General features: G+C 43.8%; 2 protein-coding genes across 2 annotated transcripts; both read right to left on the bottom strand.

The window, feature by feature from the left end:
- Window positions 1–30: 30 nt before the first annotated feature.
- On the bottom strand, window positions 31–9,802 carry LOC115397913 (glycerol-3-phosphate acyltransferase 4). Its single transcript, XM_030104454.1, has 13 exons — window positions 9,676–9,802; window positions 8,369–9,042; window positions 6,635–6,704; window positions 6,253–6,553; window positions 4,502–4,576; window positions 4,322–4,411; window positions 2,702–2,795; window positions 2,498–2,613; window positions 2,316–2,371; window positions 2,136–2,221; window positions 1,904–2,032; window positions 1,633–1,712; window positions 31–1,428 (listed from the first exon to the last, which is right to left on the bottom strand). The coding sequence occupies exons 2-13, from the start codon at window positions 8,534–8,536 to the stop codon at window positions 1,320–1,322; spliced, it is 1,374 nt and encodes a 457-aa protein (XP_029960314.1). The 5' UTR covers window positions 8,537–9,042; window positions 9,676–9,802; the 3' UTR covers window positions 31–1,319.
- Window positions 9,803–10,831: 1,029 nt separating this feature from the next.
- On the bottom strand, window positions 10,832–14,748 carry polr3d (polymerase (RNA) III (DNA directed) polypeptide D). Its single transcript, XM_030104462.1, has 9 exons — window positions 14,617–14,748; window positions 13,296–13,442; window positions 13,107–13,150; window positions 12,847–13,001; window positions 12,588–12,709; window positions 12,341–12,500; window positions 11,916–12,163; window positions 11,617–11,769; window positions 10,832–11,296 (listed from the first exon to the last, which is right to left on the bottom strand). Exons 2-9 carry the CDS (start codon window positions 13,434–13,436, stop codon window positions 11,180–11,182), a joined length of 1,140 nt encoding a protein of 379 aa, XP_029960322.1. The 5' UTR covers window positions 13,437–13,442; window positions 14,617–14,748; the 3' UTR covers window positions 10,832–11,179.
- Window positions 14,749–16,370: the final 1,622 nt, after the last annotated feature.

Below are 16,370 nucleotides of genomic sequence, written 5' to 3'. Positions count from 1 at the left end.
GCACAAAAAAAGAAGTCTGAAGCAGCAACATGGAGTCACATTCTTCAACATTTATTTTGATGGACTGATTTGACACAATCTTAATGACCGTCCCATTGAAGAAAGAAAAAAAAAAAAAAAGTCAAACAAATGTGATAAATATGTTGAGGAGGAACCCGTGAGGCCCACTGAGTTGTAGTCCAAACTACAGCTGCGGGCTCTTTTTAAAACCGCGTCCAGGCTGCCGAGCCAGAGGAGGGTTATTGATGAGTGGGGGAAATAAAGACAATCGCTTTTTAGACTTCACTGAAAATGAATGAGGCAGGAGGCTCACTGCAAAAAGCAGGAAGCTAATGTCCAGTTAGGAGTGTGTTAGTGTGAATATCTATCAGCTCTTTGCCACGAGGACCATGTTTTAGGTTTAGAAAAGTCTCATGTGTCGAGACCTGTTTTCCCATTCGCGTTAAAAAGACTAATTAAAAACAACCGAGAAACTGCTGTCGATGGATGGACTCGACTAAAACTCCTCTCTTCAGTTATGTTGCATTATTCAACCTGAGGAGGAGGATGTACCTTTAAAAAAAAAAAGCCATTCGTCGGATTAACGGCACAGTTTCCACTTCATAGTGTGTAGATTTACACACTCCGTGGAGAAAAAAAAAAAAAAGAAATGACAGAAAATGACCACGTGACGGCAAAGCAACTCCGGCTGTGACCACATGTCACAGAGTCTTGATGCAAAACACAAAAAGCTTCAAATACAAGTTCTGTTCTTGTGGAAAAAGCCCATAAAAATATCTGAAATGTAACAAAACCTGGCACTGGTGCCAGTCATGAAAAACCCCCAACTCAAGTCTGAGCTTTAAGAACTAAGTGGGTTTGTATCTACAGTAACTGCCCTCCGCCCCCGTTACACTGAGGAGCGGGACCGAAACACACAGCGATACAAACACGTGGAAACTTAAAAAGTTATAGTGGTGACTATCAAACAAAGACAGGAACTCAATGATAGGTAATAATACACATTTTGCTTGCAAAGAAGACTGCCATCGAGGAAGACTTTCTGTGTGCGCTGTTCGCCTCTAATGCAAGCAGGGAGTTCAAGTCAAGCTTTCCCGACGCAGAGCAGCGGACTCTGAATGACCCGTAACGGCGATACGAACTGAACATGCCAGGCTGAGGCAGTGACCGAGGAAGCCAAATGGAGTACAGCTGACATCGGGGGCGGGGGGAGGATTTTCCAGTCCGGGTGCCTCGGCAGAGAGCGGCGCCGCGGCTGGCTGCCGGTCGGGTCAGAGGTGCTGGGTTTTCTGAGCTGGTTCCCGTCCAGGGGAGTCCGTTCAGGAGCGGCTGCGGTCCTCCTGAGTGCCCACCAGCATTTTGCTGTACAGCTTCTGCTGCTCTTCTTTAAAAGTGTCTTTTACCTTTCCTCGCTTCAACCCTCCGTCCCTTGAAAGAGAGGAGATCAAAAGTCAGATTCAGTATGTTTAGTACTAGTAGGTTTCTAGAATTTAGCAATTGTGAAGAAATAAAGCAGCTTCGTCTGTAATGGAAACAGTAACGCTGAGGATTGTTTTTAGAGGAATATTTGATCCATGAATACAATCATCACGTCCTGCAGGCTTCAGAGCAGTGGAGAACTCAGTATCTTACCACAGGAGGTCCACCAGTCCTCCCTGCCTGGCGATGGCTGCCTTCACACGGTTCGCAAACTGCACAGCGTCCTCTCCCTCCTGTCAGAGAAGGAAAGAGGGAAAATGGTCACAACTAGAATAACAAAGGATTTCAAAAGTTTTATTTAGAATCGACAATGTAATCTACCTTCTACTGATACTTAGAGTACAACACTGAAACATCAGTGCAATTAGATAAAGCTTGATTTCTACAGAACTAGATGCATTTGCCAGAGAACACCGAGTCTTACTTCTCTGGACATGGGGGGAAGGTACCACACGCTGCAGACGATGGCCCAGCTGCTCATCATGCGCAGAAGGTAGTTGACCATCCCGAACTTGCTGCTGTTCCAGAAAGCGTCTCCGAATCTGGGATCATACTGACACACCGAAATGCCAAAAATGTTATGATCCAATTTGTGTTCAAGTTAACAGTGAAAACTGCACAGAAAACGGAGGATGACACATTTTCACGATGCTCACCTTAATGGCCACTGGGTAGACGGTGGCTCCGATCTCAAAACTGCCCTTCTTGAACATCATGACGGATGTGTTGTTGATGCAGGTGCCTGGGAAGAAAAGAAATGATAGATGAAGAAAACAATGAATTCTATTCAAAATAAAAATACTAAAAGACTAAAACAGCGATTTGAACACGCTCACCTTCAGGGAAGATGAGGATGGGCAGTTTAGATTTATCTTCTACATGGTCGCTTAACCTGCAAAATGAGAAGAATGAAAAGTAAAAGAAAGGAGGTTGACTTAGGACCTTCTTGATTTCAATGATTGTGTAAATTTATTACTTCACTTGAACATAAGACAGTGCACACATGTTGTAATGATACCTTTTGGCCACCAGATGTCGGTCTTTCACTTCTGAGCGTTCAAACCAAATGTGAGGACAAGCCTTGACCATGGACCTCTGGATGACTCCCATCAGGCCCCCGTGAATTTGGCCGACCTGACACAAACGCAAACAAGCAAGGAGACGTCGCTTTAACAAAGAGCCGCGGGTCACATGGTTTCCTGTCAGGAAGCCGGCTGTTTACCATGGCGTAGCAGCCGTCGCTGGCCAGGATGATGACGTCGATGGGTGAGGTGTGGTTGGCGACGCAGATGCCTCCATTCTTGGGTTTATTTTCACTACAATGAGAAGATAAAAATAAAGCGCGGAGTTAGCGATGCATGAAAACTGTGCGAAAGTCAAAACAGCTCAGAGTCACGGTTCACCGCCTCTCCTGCTCGTCTTGGAGGAAACAAAGCGCCGCGTCGAATGTTAAAAGATCTGACCCCACGAGCACGCAGGACCTTAACGGACCAGGGTCACATTCTAAAGATAGAGTTACTATCTCAAATAGAGAGAGAGAGAGAGAGAGAGCGCAACACTTCCTATGTCAGTTGTGTATTTTAAGCGCCTGACTGGGACAAGTTCAAACAGGCCGGGGACTAAACGCCTAACGTTTAGAAAACAACTCCTCTGAGAATTAATTCATTGAGTGATGTCTATTAGCTGTTTTTAATTCGGTTTCTATTATCAGGTTGCCTAAAGCAATAATGAACAATGAAACTTCTAACGTGGCGGGAACATCCAGGATAAATTAATGATCTGTTACCGTTATCAAACGGCAGTGCAGCGTGCCAAACACAACAGAAGTTGCTTTTCTCTACAGGTTTGAGTAAATATATGAAGCATCAGCTTCCTCTTCGACATCCTGTTGCACGTCTTTGATCAAAGCTAAGCCGCCCATTTTCTGTTCCACTCAAGATTGAAACAACCCCCTCACCTGCTCTAAGCTGTAGCTGTGTGTAGCAGCTGCACACACACACACACACACCCTTCACACACTTCATCAATCACCCGCTCAGGTATAGGTTATTTGTCTTCCACAATAAAATTTGCTGGAACAGTTACGTAATAGAGAAAGCAATACCGGATTCTGCTGTGCAGTGAATACGAAGGCAGACAGGCAGTCTTGGGTCCAGCCTCAGGCAACCTCCCGTCATGCTCACGCTCTGCGTGTTCAGATTTCAGCTAACACACCCCGATTGCTGTTCCCTGAATATAATTCAGTTACTGTTACATAATGTGACATAGAGCCCGCCCCCTGGCCAGAGGTCTGCCATGAATCCTATTAGAATAACCACAAGAATGAAACTATATGAAAATGCCAAGGCAGGCGAAGTTACATCTTTTTGACTGAAAATCACCCTTTAAAAAAAAAAAACCTGAGTGTTTTTATTATTAAAAGAAATTAGATGCATTTTTTATGTAGTATATGTGATAAACTTAATGCAGTATTGGTCTTTAAGCTCTTATTTTAATTGTTAATTCAGTTTGGATTCCAGGATGGAGTCAAAGTCTCCCTGCAGCCCAGCGATCACCTGGAGAAGAGGCTCGAAGTAGGTCAGATTAATGAGCTCCAGGAGGAGGAACGGGGGTCATTTTAATCTGATGGTGATCCCTGCATCAATGAGTGCAACCGGAAACTTCCTCCGTATGTTGTTCTGAAGCACTTCTGCAATAATGTGCATTAGATCACATTTCTGGTTAATTTGTGCCTGTATACATTGCTTAACTTGTATTATTTCTGCTGGCATTCAGTCAGAAACCTGACACACTCGTGTGAACACGGTGAGTGTGTATGTGTGTGTGTGTGTGTGTGTTTTACCTGTCGTGGTACGTGATAATGGCAGTCAGAGCTCTGACACATATTCTGTAGCACATCAAATGGACCTTTTGACTCAGAAAGTTTTTCATCCTGCAGGAAAAGGGGATGAATGAGCACAAACACATCTCCAGGTCTGCGCTGACAGGATTTATCACATCGAGAGAAAGTGATCCGTCTTACTTTCCATTGGGAAGCAGCCCGATAACTGAGGTGAGGAACACGAGGAGGCCCACACCGGTGAAGGCAAGAGTGACCCTGGTGGAGAGGCAGACAGGCACATTGCATAACGCCATCGAACATGGGAATGTACAGCATGAGTGTGAATGAGGGGCTCATTTAGGAATTTAAAAAGTGCACCTCTTTTCGATATTTAAATGTAAACCAAAACCCCTTGCATTGAAAGTTTCTCTGTGAACCTCAAGCTTCCACTGTTAGGAAAAATGTATTTAAACATGGAATCATTCATTCTATCAAAGAGTTCAGGGTTTATATCTTCATTTCAGTATGTTGTGCTCTCTTTTACTCCCCCACCGGTCTACTGCACGAGGGCATATTAGGGATTCTTAAGCTGACCAACAGGTCGACATAATCTGGATGAACCAGTCATCCAGGGGTGGAGAAGGTGCTGAATAAATTGTGTGAGGATTAGGAAAACGGAAGGCAGGTGAAGGATCCAAGCTAAATCTGAGCCAAGCCAATATTCCAACCAGACAAGTAGTGAGTGAGAGAACTCATTGGCTGGACGAGCGACTACAACCGCGAGTGTCACAGCGGCGGTGGCCTGATTCCTCTCCCCACTGGCAACTGGAAACGAGCCAGAAGGGATTAGTACTGAGTCACTGGCCCTGCGTCTCATTTAAGAGCTCTTTTACTCACTGCATGTGCCAGCATTTACAGATACTCTACGAAACAACGCAACGGAAAAGTTGTGAAATTTACAATCAGCTCACCTAAAAAAAAATAAAAATGATATCTCAAACGCAGATAATCGTCACTTCTGTATTAACTGCACACATTTATGACTTGTCATAACATGAACTCTTAAAAAAAAAGGTAGCTGTAAGTTTTCTCAAAACCACAAACTGCTGCTACATAGAAGTAGGTTCTCATATCTATCCATCACAGCTTCATCTTAGGAAAAAAAACACACAAGTTAGCTGAAGTCTGGCCTGGAAACAGGAACCTGTCAAGTATGTGGTAAAAATAGAAGACATGTTTCTAAAGAGTTTAACATTCAAACAGATTTTACACATTTTTTAAATGAAATGTCACTGCTGACATGTTTTTGACAGCAGTAAGCCATAAATGGAGGAATTTTTGCAAAAAAAGGCCTCCGATTTCAGATATGATGGCTGCATGGCTTCTCATTCCGAGTGCTGCAGTCCGTCAAAGTGGTGAATTCAAGAGAGCGTCACATGTGATCCACTTCTTGTGTAGATATGTCAGCCTTGTAACAGACGCACAGCATTTCTGAAGTAAACAACTCAGATGTGTCAGTTCAGTGGCTGATAACTCGCTTTCTGACTGATGGCTGCGTTACAACATCAGCCGCATTTCTACACCAAAGGCAAAACACTTCCATCAATCTTTCCAGACGTGTGTGGCTCCTGCTGATCTCTGTTAACTATTAGTGCAATCACAGTCACACCTTTGGAAACTTATTTTGGAGCCATGAACTGATGCATGTGGGAAGAAACCCTGATTAAAAACCCTTGCCTGAACAGGGAGAACATGCAAACTACACAGGAATGTCCCTTTTGTAAGATGAGTGTGGATCGCTATGACACTAAGTTAAATCAGAGAGGGTAAAGCATGCAACCTGATGGGAGCAATAACTTTTGATGGCAATTAAAAAAAGAAGAGGCAAAGTGAAATTGTGATTTTGAAATGAAGCTGTGAGTATCTGAAGAGGATGGGTGCAGAAGGAATACCTGAGAGGCAGCAGGAAACCGTAGCGGATCAGCAGGCCCAGACCCCAGAGGACGGTCAGCCTCAGGCTGATGTAGTGGAAGTTGTAGTTGCTGCGCGTCAGCAGATTCCAGGACTCCAGCTCCTCGGCGGAGAAGCGCTTGGTCACCTCGTCGTCCATGATGCTCTCCACTCCCCGCCGAGCAAAATAGAAGATGTCCGACATCTCGAACTCGGGGGCCGAGTCCAGGTCTTTGTTGCTGCCGCTCCGCCGGATCTCCTTGATCTCCTCTTCCAAAGAGGTGGGCTCCCTGGCAATGATTGCTACAGCGGTGCAAGACAGGCAGGACGTCAGCACTACTCACCTCTGGACCAGATAAACATGCATAAACACGGCCACCTCACCATTGGAGTAGGGTTTGTAGAGGGGGTGATTCTTTTCTTTTGCTCCTCTTTCTATCCGAAGCGTGGCCCACTGAAAAAAGAAAGAAGAAAATTAGAAGACCTACAACACGAGCACCGCTGTAACCTGTAAACTGAATTCTTCTGGTCAAGCTTATCAGTAACATCTTCAGGCTGAGGATCACATGTTAACTTGTCTTAAACTTCATGCATTGCTATGTAAAACTTTAATTTTCATGTCTCTAAAATCACTTATTTGCAATCACAAGCATCCTTAAGGAGCCCACATTAAAATGCCCTGTTGTGTGTGCGACACGACAAATAAGCGTCAGAAATATAAGCGGTGAATTTCTGACATGTGAAGGTTCAGCGCTCAGCATGCTGAGACGAAAACAAGCGGAGGGCCAGAGAAAGGACACGGTGTTCTTCCAGCTGTAAGACAATCTGGGAAAGCTCAGGAAACGACTGGCTGGGATGTGCCGGACAAGTTTCACTTCACTTCTAAAACTACTACAACCCCAAAATCGAGGTTTTAACGCATCAATCACACTGAGAATTTACTGACTCTCCAAGTAATCTGCATGTCTGAAAGTAACTGCAGATGCAGCAATGTTGGGAATGTACATTGACAGGAAGAGAGGAGAGGACCACTTGTAAAAACTTCCAAGAATGTCAAGCTTTACAGTGGGGTTGTGTTCAGCTTTGGCCTGCACATTTCACATTAAAATATAAAACAAAAACTTAAAATTTAAATATTTGAAGTTTCCAAACTTTTTTTTAACCCATAGATCTAAAAAGACTAACTAAAATATTCTCTGATTAAGACACATGCAACACGACCAATCCGAGACAGATTTTGCTTTCCTTGGCAGCCACCTCTAAACTGTGTTATCTCAAGTTCCATTCCCGAGTCAGGGTATAAAAACGCAGCTGTAGTTGAAAGTAATGATCATCTGAGTAGAAGAGGGAGGAGAAAATAAAAACCACATGGGGAACCGTGGCAGCATGTGACTCCAGAGCCGCATGTGAGAGACAGTTCTAACTTCTTTACCCTGCCAGGAGAGTTACAGGTGTGGGATTTCAGCAGGAATACCTTGAAGCGCAGAACAACTCAACAGTTGAACAAGAAATTGCAAAGCAGACCACGTTGCTTTCTCTATGCACTTCATGTCCTTTGACCTTTCTTTGAAATCTAATTTCTGTTACTGGAGCTAAGAACATCTCCCATATCCCCTGCTGGATCATTTATTTCAGGCACCGCTCTCAGAGGGATACGATGGAAAAGTGATGAGTGCTTTACTACTGATGGTGACACCAGAGCAGAGCAGCTGCATCGCTGGCCAATCAAACGCTTCTCCTCAGAGTGAACACTGTGCACATGAAGCCATGTCACAGACAGTGTTGTCTGAACCACTGTTTTCTCCAGTTACATAACACGGGACAGGAAGAATGCCCTGTGGCAGTGCCGTTAATCTGTAGCAGCAGGTTAACCGAGTGTCTATCGGTTGGCTGAACACAAATAACAAGCAGAAAAACTGAGCTGGGAATCGTTTCCCTTCGCTTAAAATACCATTTTATTTTATTAAGACAAGAAAAAAAGCACATTCTACAAGAAGAAAAAAAATGCATCTAGTTAAGACTTATGCACACTGATTTTACGATCACAAGGCCTCAAAGTGCAGTAAGTGTCTCAATTTCTTCAAAGAGACATAATATGGTGTGTGGAAGCAGGCTTACCTCAAAGATCTTTAACAAGGATTTCATGTAAAGGCGCCGGATGCCAAAGGACACTCCAAAGATGGCAGGCACGATGATGAAGACCAGCAGCAGGGTGAACCACACAGTGAAGGAGATGCCCAGCAGGATACACACCAAGTTATCAAACGGGTTGAAGAAGAGCTCCATCTTGAAGTCGGGGAGCAGGTAAAAAGTAGGAAACACTTGGGAGTCACAGGGCTGAGCAGAAGTCAGAGGAGGTGCGGGTGTCCACCTCCTGGCCCGAAAGGCCCTAAATTTTTGTCACCACAAGGCCGTCATCAAGATGACTATGGGATGGAGCTTCTCCTCACAGCAGGCAGGTTATCAATAGAAACACAGGTGTCCATCTTGACGTTGCCCTCTTGGGCATTATCCATAAATTCCATTAGTCGCAGCATGAGTAGGTCTCTGTCTCTGAAGCTGAACTGAATTCAGCTTCAGAGAAGAATTAAAAAAAAAGGCTTAAATCCTTGAAGCAGCTGCTGTGAAACACTGTCTTCGGAGCAGATGTCCTATGCTACATGAGAGAGAGATCCTGCTGATGGAGGAGATGTAAACAATGAAATAAAAACAAGCCTGGTCACAGCAGGTGCTTTCTGTTGTCTGGTGCAGATCCAAAGGGGCGAGCAGGCTCAGTGTCGCACAAAAGAACCCTGAAAAGATGTAAACAAAGTGTCAGCATCAGCACAGAGAGCATGAGGGTTAATTTTAGTCATGAAACACAATGCGTCCTGGTGGAGCATCCTCTGTATCCACACAAAGCTTTACTCTGAGAAATGTGTCACTAGTTCAAAAATAGCGGTCCTGCAGGCTTTGTCTGTGAAGGAGCAGATAAACTTGTTATCAGCTGCGGTGCAGAGATACTGTTAGCCGAGAGGCCCTCCATCCTCACGCCGTGCGGTGATGCAGCGGGACGGCTAGCTGCATCCCGGACACAGACACGGACACACCGACTGGGATTAGCCGTCAGTGAACCGCTAGCCTCGGCTTTCAGTGACCGTATCAAAGCTCATATCGACCAACGCGGCAATTCAACAGGAGTGAGGCTCGGCTCGGAGCCGGGTGCTGAAACTGACCCCTCCAGGACCCACATGGTTTTATTTAAAAGCCCGAGCTGAAGTGAGCCCGTGGCCTCCGGAGCTAACACTTTGTGCTAGAGATTGTGTCTCCTGGCGTGCTTCCATCGCCCTGCTAACACTAGCTCCGGACCGCGGGACGGCTCGGTTCGTGACGGTTATCCGTGCGGATATGTGACGCTTAAAGGCCAAATGGCGGCGAAAACCGACCTTCGAGTCACGTTGCGTCCGGCACCGGCACGGCAGGACATCACTGATCCATCACTTTGTCTTTGTCTTGCGGACTGAGGCCAAACTCCACCCGTCGGACAGCAGGAGCGGACGACGGACAGCGCCACACCGGTGACGTAACGGAAGCCCCGCCCCCCCAACAACACGCCCCGAGCTGCCCCGCCCCCTGCTGGACAACACCCGCCACTACAGCAGGAACTTCAGGTGATTTCCACCGTCACTGCAGAGCAGAGAGTGTTCAACGTAGGGTCTGTGGGCCAAATTCAGCCCGCAAAAGGCTCCGATGTAAACTGTAAAAATGGCAAAGAAGCCATCGACATTTTAACACAGCTTATTAAGAGTAGTGGACATAACACACTTAGATATCAGTGATGTTGTCAGATAAAATAGTGATAAGTAGGGCTGCTCTACTCCAGGGCATCAGGGGCCGACATCCTGCATGTTTAAGGTCTCATTCTAATGTTGGCATCACCAAGCTTGTAAAAAAAAAAAGTCCACTATAAAGAACTCATGGCACTCAGGTGTGCTGCACCTGAGAGAGAAAAGGAAATTTTGTGTGTTTTCCCTGTAATGAGCAGAGTGACCCATCCGGGTTGCGTCATGCTTCTCTGGCAGATAATGGTCAACATTGAAGCTTCTGTTTTTACACTGGGGGTTGGAAACCAGAGTACTGGGAGGTATTGCACAAAAATAACTCAGACCCAGCCCCGGATTCAACCCCTCAATATTCTGAGGTAAAGAGCTACTCTATACTCTACTGTGCTTGTGTTAAAACAGAATCACACTACTAACACAATGTGAATTTCTATCCAACATTTCAATTAAAGCAAGTGAAGAGAAAGCAATATGTTAATATGATCTCTTCTGCTAGTTATTAGTACTCCATATTTAGCATATTGAATCAAATGTATATATTTAAATGAGTTATTTTGACACAGATAATAGAAAACTGCAACTGCCCAGCTTACGGAAAAATGCTATGAAAATTCCAGCATCTTCATGTCTGCCTCCCAACTCTTACAATACCAAGACTGCCGGACTATAATTCACAGCAGATCAGACTACGGTACTGTAAACACTATTTTGTCACAACAATCCTGAACATTGTTTTCACAAATATTCATCAGTCTTTCAAACAACCCTTTATTTTATTGTGACATACTCAAGTAACAAAAGCTTTTATTCACACATTTACATTCATGTACAGTTCCTCAAGTAATTTCAGATGTAGACAAGAAAAATAAGTTATTTAAACTTGGCACGCCACATAATCAGCCTTTACCACAGCAAGACATATCTCAGCTCTGTTTCCATCATTTTAGTGTAAATCAATGAGGCTGGAGGTACTTTGAAAACACAAAAGTGCAGTTAATTTGCCATCATAAATATTTGAGATGTCAGCTTTCAGGAAGACAGACCGTAGGTCCTATTAGCATGTCGGTACGAGTCCGTCCATGAGCCAGGCTTCAGGAGGCTTGTTAGGTCAAGCTCGGCTCTCGAGCAGAGCCTCGAAGTCTGGGGAACAAACCATCTTGTGTTTGACATTCCCTAAAACAGTCAGGTTGCCTGTTTTTCCTTCAGTGTGAACAGAGACCAGCTCCTGACGAAACACAGAGGAGGCAGGAAGAAAGGAAAGGATTTAGTTCAGCGGTGACGTCTTCAATGCAGCTTTTGTATATTTTAGTCTGACGTGCATAAGAAATACTGAAGCACGCTGTTTTCTTTATTTTGAATGGATTTGTTATCATCTTTGATAATTCCAGTCAAATGCAAGCAGAAGGGTAAAAAAAGGGACACACTTTGGAAATGTGAGAAACAAAAGCTGAGATTTAGCAGGTTAAAATGTCTCAGAGAATTTTTTTTTTGCCCCCACAAAAACGATAAAAGTAGGTTAACACAAAATAAACAATGTTATCCTACCTGAAGGAAAGAGCATGATGTTCCTAGAGATACATCCAGGGTGACTTGTCCCAGGATGAGCTGCACCCGGCCTGACTTCCGGACCAGCATCTTTCCCACGAGCCCTTCACGCAGATCCTTCAGACTGCAGCTGTTGTCTTCAGGTTCCTCGTCCTGAAGGAAATTAAAATACATTTCACTCTTATCACCTCCAAATGAGTATATTTTAAACCCTTCCACTCCTATCCGTTTGGTTTTTTTTTTTAGACAAAATTCAACGGCCAACAAATGAGATTACAACATGAAGGTGCTGTATCTACCTGAGACTCTGTTTTCAGCAGCATCGACTGCCCGTCCTCTGACTGGACCTCAGTTTTCACTGACTTGTGCTCTTTGGTGGGAGGCTGTCCGGGCAGCGAGTCGGGCATTTGGATGAAGAAGAGCTCCTCCCCTTTGCTCAAGCTCCACTGATGCAGCAGGTCAGGAAGAACCTCGGGGTCGGGGAGAGGAGGAGGCCTGAAAGCAGCCTCAGTCGCCTTTATCTCAATTTCTTCTGGCTCTTGTTTCACTGAAGACAAAATGGTGTGTATTTTCAAAAAGCAGAGACTTGCATCACATGTGTTTTTAAGTTATTTTGCACAGAAGCAAGCTACTCAGATTGTTGAAAATATAAACTGATCATGTTTTGTCAATTTGTTAAGTAACATAGTGAAAATAATTTATCAAAAAATGTTTCTACTGTTACCTTCAACCCCAATCTCCATGGGTTCACAACCTTCCTCTTCCTTCTCAATTTTGACAGCAGGCTTGGAAAATTCCTCCTTGAAGCCCCATCCTGACACAGCGAGGGGAAGCTGGACAGGACAGCTCCTCTGCTCGCTCTTCAGGAAGGGGTCGTCTATAAACTGAAATGACAGAAAAGGGAGGTCAAATTTTCCAAAGCGGTACAATAAACCTGCTCAGTTAAAGTAACTGGTGACCAAGTGACTCACGTCTCGTTCCAGACCGCGGAGAATCTCCTTCGTCTCCTCCTCGGTCTCTCTCTTATCCTTTTTAATATTAATGATGGGTGAGGGGCCCACGGCCGGAGCGTCCACCTCGCTGTTATAGCTACCTGTGACGGACAGAGATTCACTTCAACCAAGATTCAGCAGGCGTGTCTGATGACGATCAGGCATGAGAGAGAAGAAAAATAAAAGCAAAGTTCCTGCTGGAGGAGAACTATGTGTGTTCAACCCTCTGGAGACCCACCTGTCCTCTTCATCATCATCTCTGAAGGTCCCTGTTCAAAAATAGAGTGGGACTGGATGAGCTCTCCACGACCTCTGCCCCTTCCCCGGTCTCTCGGTCCCCGGCCTCGACCCTCATCCCTCCTCTCCGTCCTCTGCCCATCTTCAGCTTTTGTTCTGGTATGACAAAAAGTGACAATGGTCAATGGTCAATGAAAACACTTGACGACAATGAGAAATCTTTATTTAAAAAAAAAAAAAAAAAAATTCCAGTGAACTTACTCTTCTTTGACTTTTCGGCCAATTATGTTTGGCGTGAATGTTTTCTAAAGCGATCAAATGAAAGACGAACAGAAATAGGTCATAATCTGAAAATCACACAATATGTATATCATCCTTAAACACAAGCTGTGAATGTTGTTCTGCGTTCCCAGTGAGGAAAAAAAAAACCCAAAAAAAACATTGCATCACCTTCTTCACTCCACCCAGGGTGAGGTCCCTGGATCGCATCGAAGGGAAACGGGCAGCAGCCATGCCAGCCGTTGTTCGTCGGCCCGTCAGCAGCCCTGGAGTTGGCACACGGTGGCCGCTCGAGTCTCCCGAGTCTGCCATCGTGAACTGTCACACACACACACACACACACACACAACATCCAGGTATTGATAAATTATATAATCTGAAACCCAAATTCTGTCTACTTGCTATAACTCATATTACCTTTGAAACACTTTTAGTTGGGGTCAATAAATCTGTGATTTTATACATATAGTTGTATCTTTATTTTATTTTATTTTTTTGGAGTGATTATGATTCAGTAGTGTTCTGCTTTTAATTAAAGTAGCTGCTCTTAATTTCATTATGCTCAGGAGTGAATAAATAATAAAGCATTCAATTCAATCCCTCCATACCTCCCTGTGTTTGAATTGCTTTCTATCAGCTTACTTAAAAAACTAACAGCAATATCTAAAATTATAATGTAAGTAGATAAAATCATTTCCAACATGATGAACCATCACTGACTTTTCGTAACTTAAACGTATGCTATGCATAAAATCAGAGTATTTTGACTGTGTGATAGTTTACTTTACAGCTCTCACTCATTCACTGAACCAGCATAGCTCAGCTTTTACTTTAATGAGTATACAACTCTCAAGCATATCTGAATTCAAATTTAAATTGTCAAACATATTTATTATTTTGCTTAATGTAGCTATTGTTTTTTTTTTATTTTTAAAAACGTAAAAGGACACCTGGACTCAAAGATGCTCCAAGTAACCTGTAAAAAAGAAATTAACCCCTTAAACTAAACAACATGTCTAACTGAAATGTATGTTTCTTTGCAGTCAATTCAAATGCAGACTTATAATAAAACAGGATGTCCCGGGGCAAAGAGACCTTTGATCACCCTACTTAATTCATCTTTACTGAAAACATTCCCCATGTTAGACGTGTGTTTTGATGATGGGGATTTCCCATACTGGAGCTCAGAACTGGACAACATACAGAAACTAATGTGTCAACAAAGCTGAACTGACGCAATGTTATCACGAGGCTCTGTCGTTACGTCAGACAACAAGATTCAAGAACACAAAGACCCAAAATCCATTTTAAGTTGAGGCATTAAAACATAATTTCTCTATGCGTTCAACGTCGCGACCATCGCTCGAAGGTTTCGAGTATTTTCGTTGCAGGAGCAAGAAAAAAAACTGCAACACGTGGCTAAAAATGCCGAACAAATATCAGCTTTTTTCACTTTACGGCTTCGACAGGCGCTGTATATCTTCATACTTACTGTGTTTTTCCCCTGTGATGTCCTATACGCACAGCTTCAGAAGTTTAGAGTCATTACAAAGTGTTTTCTCCGAGGACAGACACCGACTCAGCATCACGTTGAATCACCGTGGAGCCGCACGGCGCCGTGACACTTCCGCCTTCACGAGGATCAAGCCTGCGCGGACACGCGCATATTTACCCTGCAAACAAGACAACTTGTTCTGGTTATCATGCTCTGTGATATTCTTCAAAATCTGGCTACATGTAACCAAATGTTTTATCGTTAGAAAATGTAAATAGCTCATTAAATCAACTGCAATCTTAACTCGCATGCATGAAGTTCTTTTTTTAATTTTTCAAGCTTGACATGCGTTACCAAAGAACAGTTCAGTGAATATTAACTTAATAATGTATAAATATTTTATGACACTAAAACAAAGGCATGGATTTAGAGTTCTGTTCATATTTCATGAAGTTATTATTTAGCAGTCCGACGCACTGGTTATCAAATAGCGCCGTATGTGGCCAAAAAGTAAATGACACCCTTGATCAGAGACGGAGCGGGTCTCAGTACAGAGGGGGCAGAGCATTCTCGATGGGCCCTTATGATAGTAATTTTACCATTCAAACCTCATCCTACCATCAAACAACACACTAATGCTCACTTTTATTGAGCCAAGCAAACCCATATGCCTCAGAAAGCAGAATTAAGTCACAAACCAGTTCACAAACTTGTTCTGAAGAACAAATACACATATGCACACAACTGCAGCCTGACAGGTGTCGCTCAGAGCGTCCGCTGTCCATGGTGCTGAAAATTCAGATTAAAAACTCACGGGCTAAATCTGTACCATCTTTGATACAGCTTAAATATAAAATGAACACAGCTGGTCTAAAATTACACAATCTATTCAGATAGATATAGACACAGCTATCTATATCTTTTGGAATTCACGTATATTAGAAAAAAAATAGACTCGGCGGTCTCTTATACTAGAGAGCAACACAAGGCACATTCAAACAACCAGGTGTTTAAGACCACAACATTCTGATAAAGATAATATTTTTGAAGGTTTCGCTGACTCACCAGTGGCTCCGATGTTAGGTTTTGGGTAGTACCGCTAGCGGCTAGCATAGTGTTTAGCATACTGTTTAACTTCCCTCCAAAGAGTTCAGATCAAGTGCAAAAGAAAAAACTGGTTCATGCCGCACAGCCAATCAGCGCTGGCTTACAGCTCTGATGCATTCACGGACAGTCGTAATGTAAGAATTGGCAAATTGGAGCCCACAATCATATGCGTATGGACTCTATGCACAACTCAACCACTTCCTGAACTTCAGGAGGCTCCTTGTTTCCTGTCTTTCATGACAGGACGAGCTGATTACTGCAGGTGTGTCTGGCCATTTACTGAGGCCAGACACACCTGGATTAATCAGTTCATCCTATCATGAAAGACAGGAAACAAGGAGCCTCCTGAAGTTTAGGAAGTGGTGAAGTTGTGCATAGAGTCCATACCCTCTCGCACACACTGCACATTTTATTATGATAATTTATTTCCGATTAAATGTGAACACATCACATGAAACGGGCCCCTGTGACCTTGTGGGCCCTGGGGCGACCGCCCCCTTGACCCCACTCTGGCTCCGCTACAGCCCTTGATTTAAAAAGGCTTCACAGATAAAACAACCAGCCAGAACAAGAGAACAATCCGTGTGAATAATAACGCAGTTAACACAATGTTGTATAGAAGTAAATAATAAAGTTGTGATCAC

This window comes from Salarias fasciatus, chromosome 12 (assembly GCF_902148845.1).
Source record: "Salarias fasciatus chromosome 12, fSalaFa1.1, whole genome shotgun sequence".
NCBI lineage: Eukaryota > Metazoa > Chordata > Actinopteri > Blenniiformes > Blenniidae > Salarias > Salarias fasciatus.
The sequence above is the reverse complement of the archived record's forward strand: the minus strand, read 5'-3'. Positions and strand labels throughout refer to the sequence as shown.

Excerpts from the sequence above, each read along its gene's own strand:
- LOC115397913 (XM_030104454.1), bottom strand. The coding sequence starts at position 8,536 with ATGGAGCTCTTCTTCAACCCGTTTGATAACTTGGTGTGTATCCTGCTG. Across the intron at positions 6,705-8,368 it reads CCTTGTTAAAGATCTTTGAG|TGGGCCACGCTTCGGATAGA; the intron begins GTAAGCCTGCTT and ends TTCTTTTTTCAG. Across the intron at positions 2,796-4,321 it reads ATTATCACGTACCACGACAG|TGAAAATAAACCCAAGAATG; the intron begins GTAAAACACACA and ends TTCTCATTGTAG.
- polr3d (XM_030104462.1), bottom strand. The coding sequence starts at position 13,436 with ATGGCAGACTCGGGAGACTCGAGCGGCCACCGTGTGCCAACTCCAGGG. Across the intron at positions 12,501-12,587 it reads TCCGCGGTCTGGAACGAGAC|TTTATAGACGACCCCTTCCT; the intron begins GTGAGTCACTTG and ends CTGTCATTTCAG. Across the intron at positions 11,770-11,915 it reads TGCTGAAAACAGAGTCTCAG|GACGAGGAACCTGAAGACAA; the intron begins GTAGATACAGCA and ends AATTTCCTTCAG.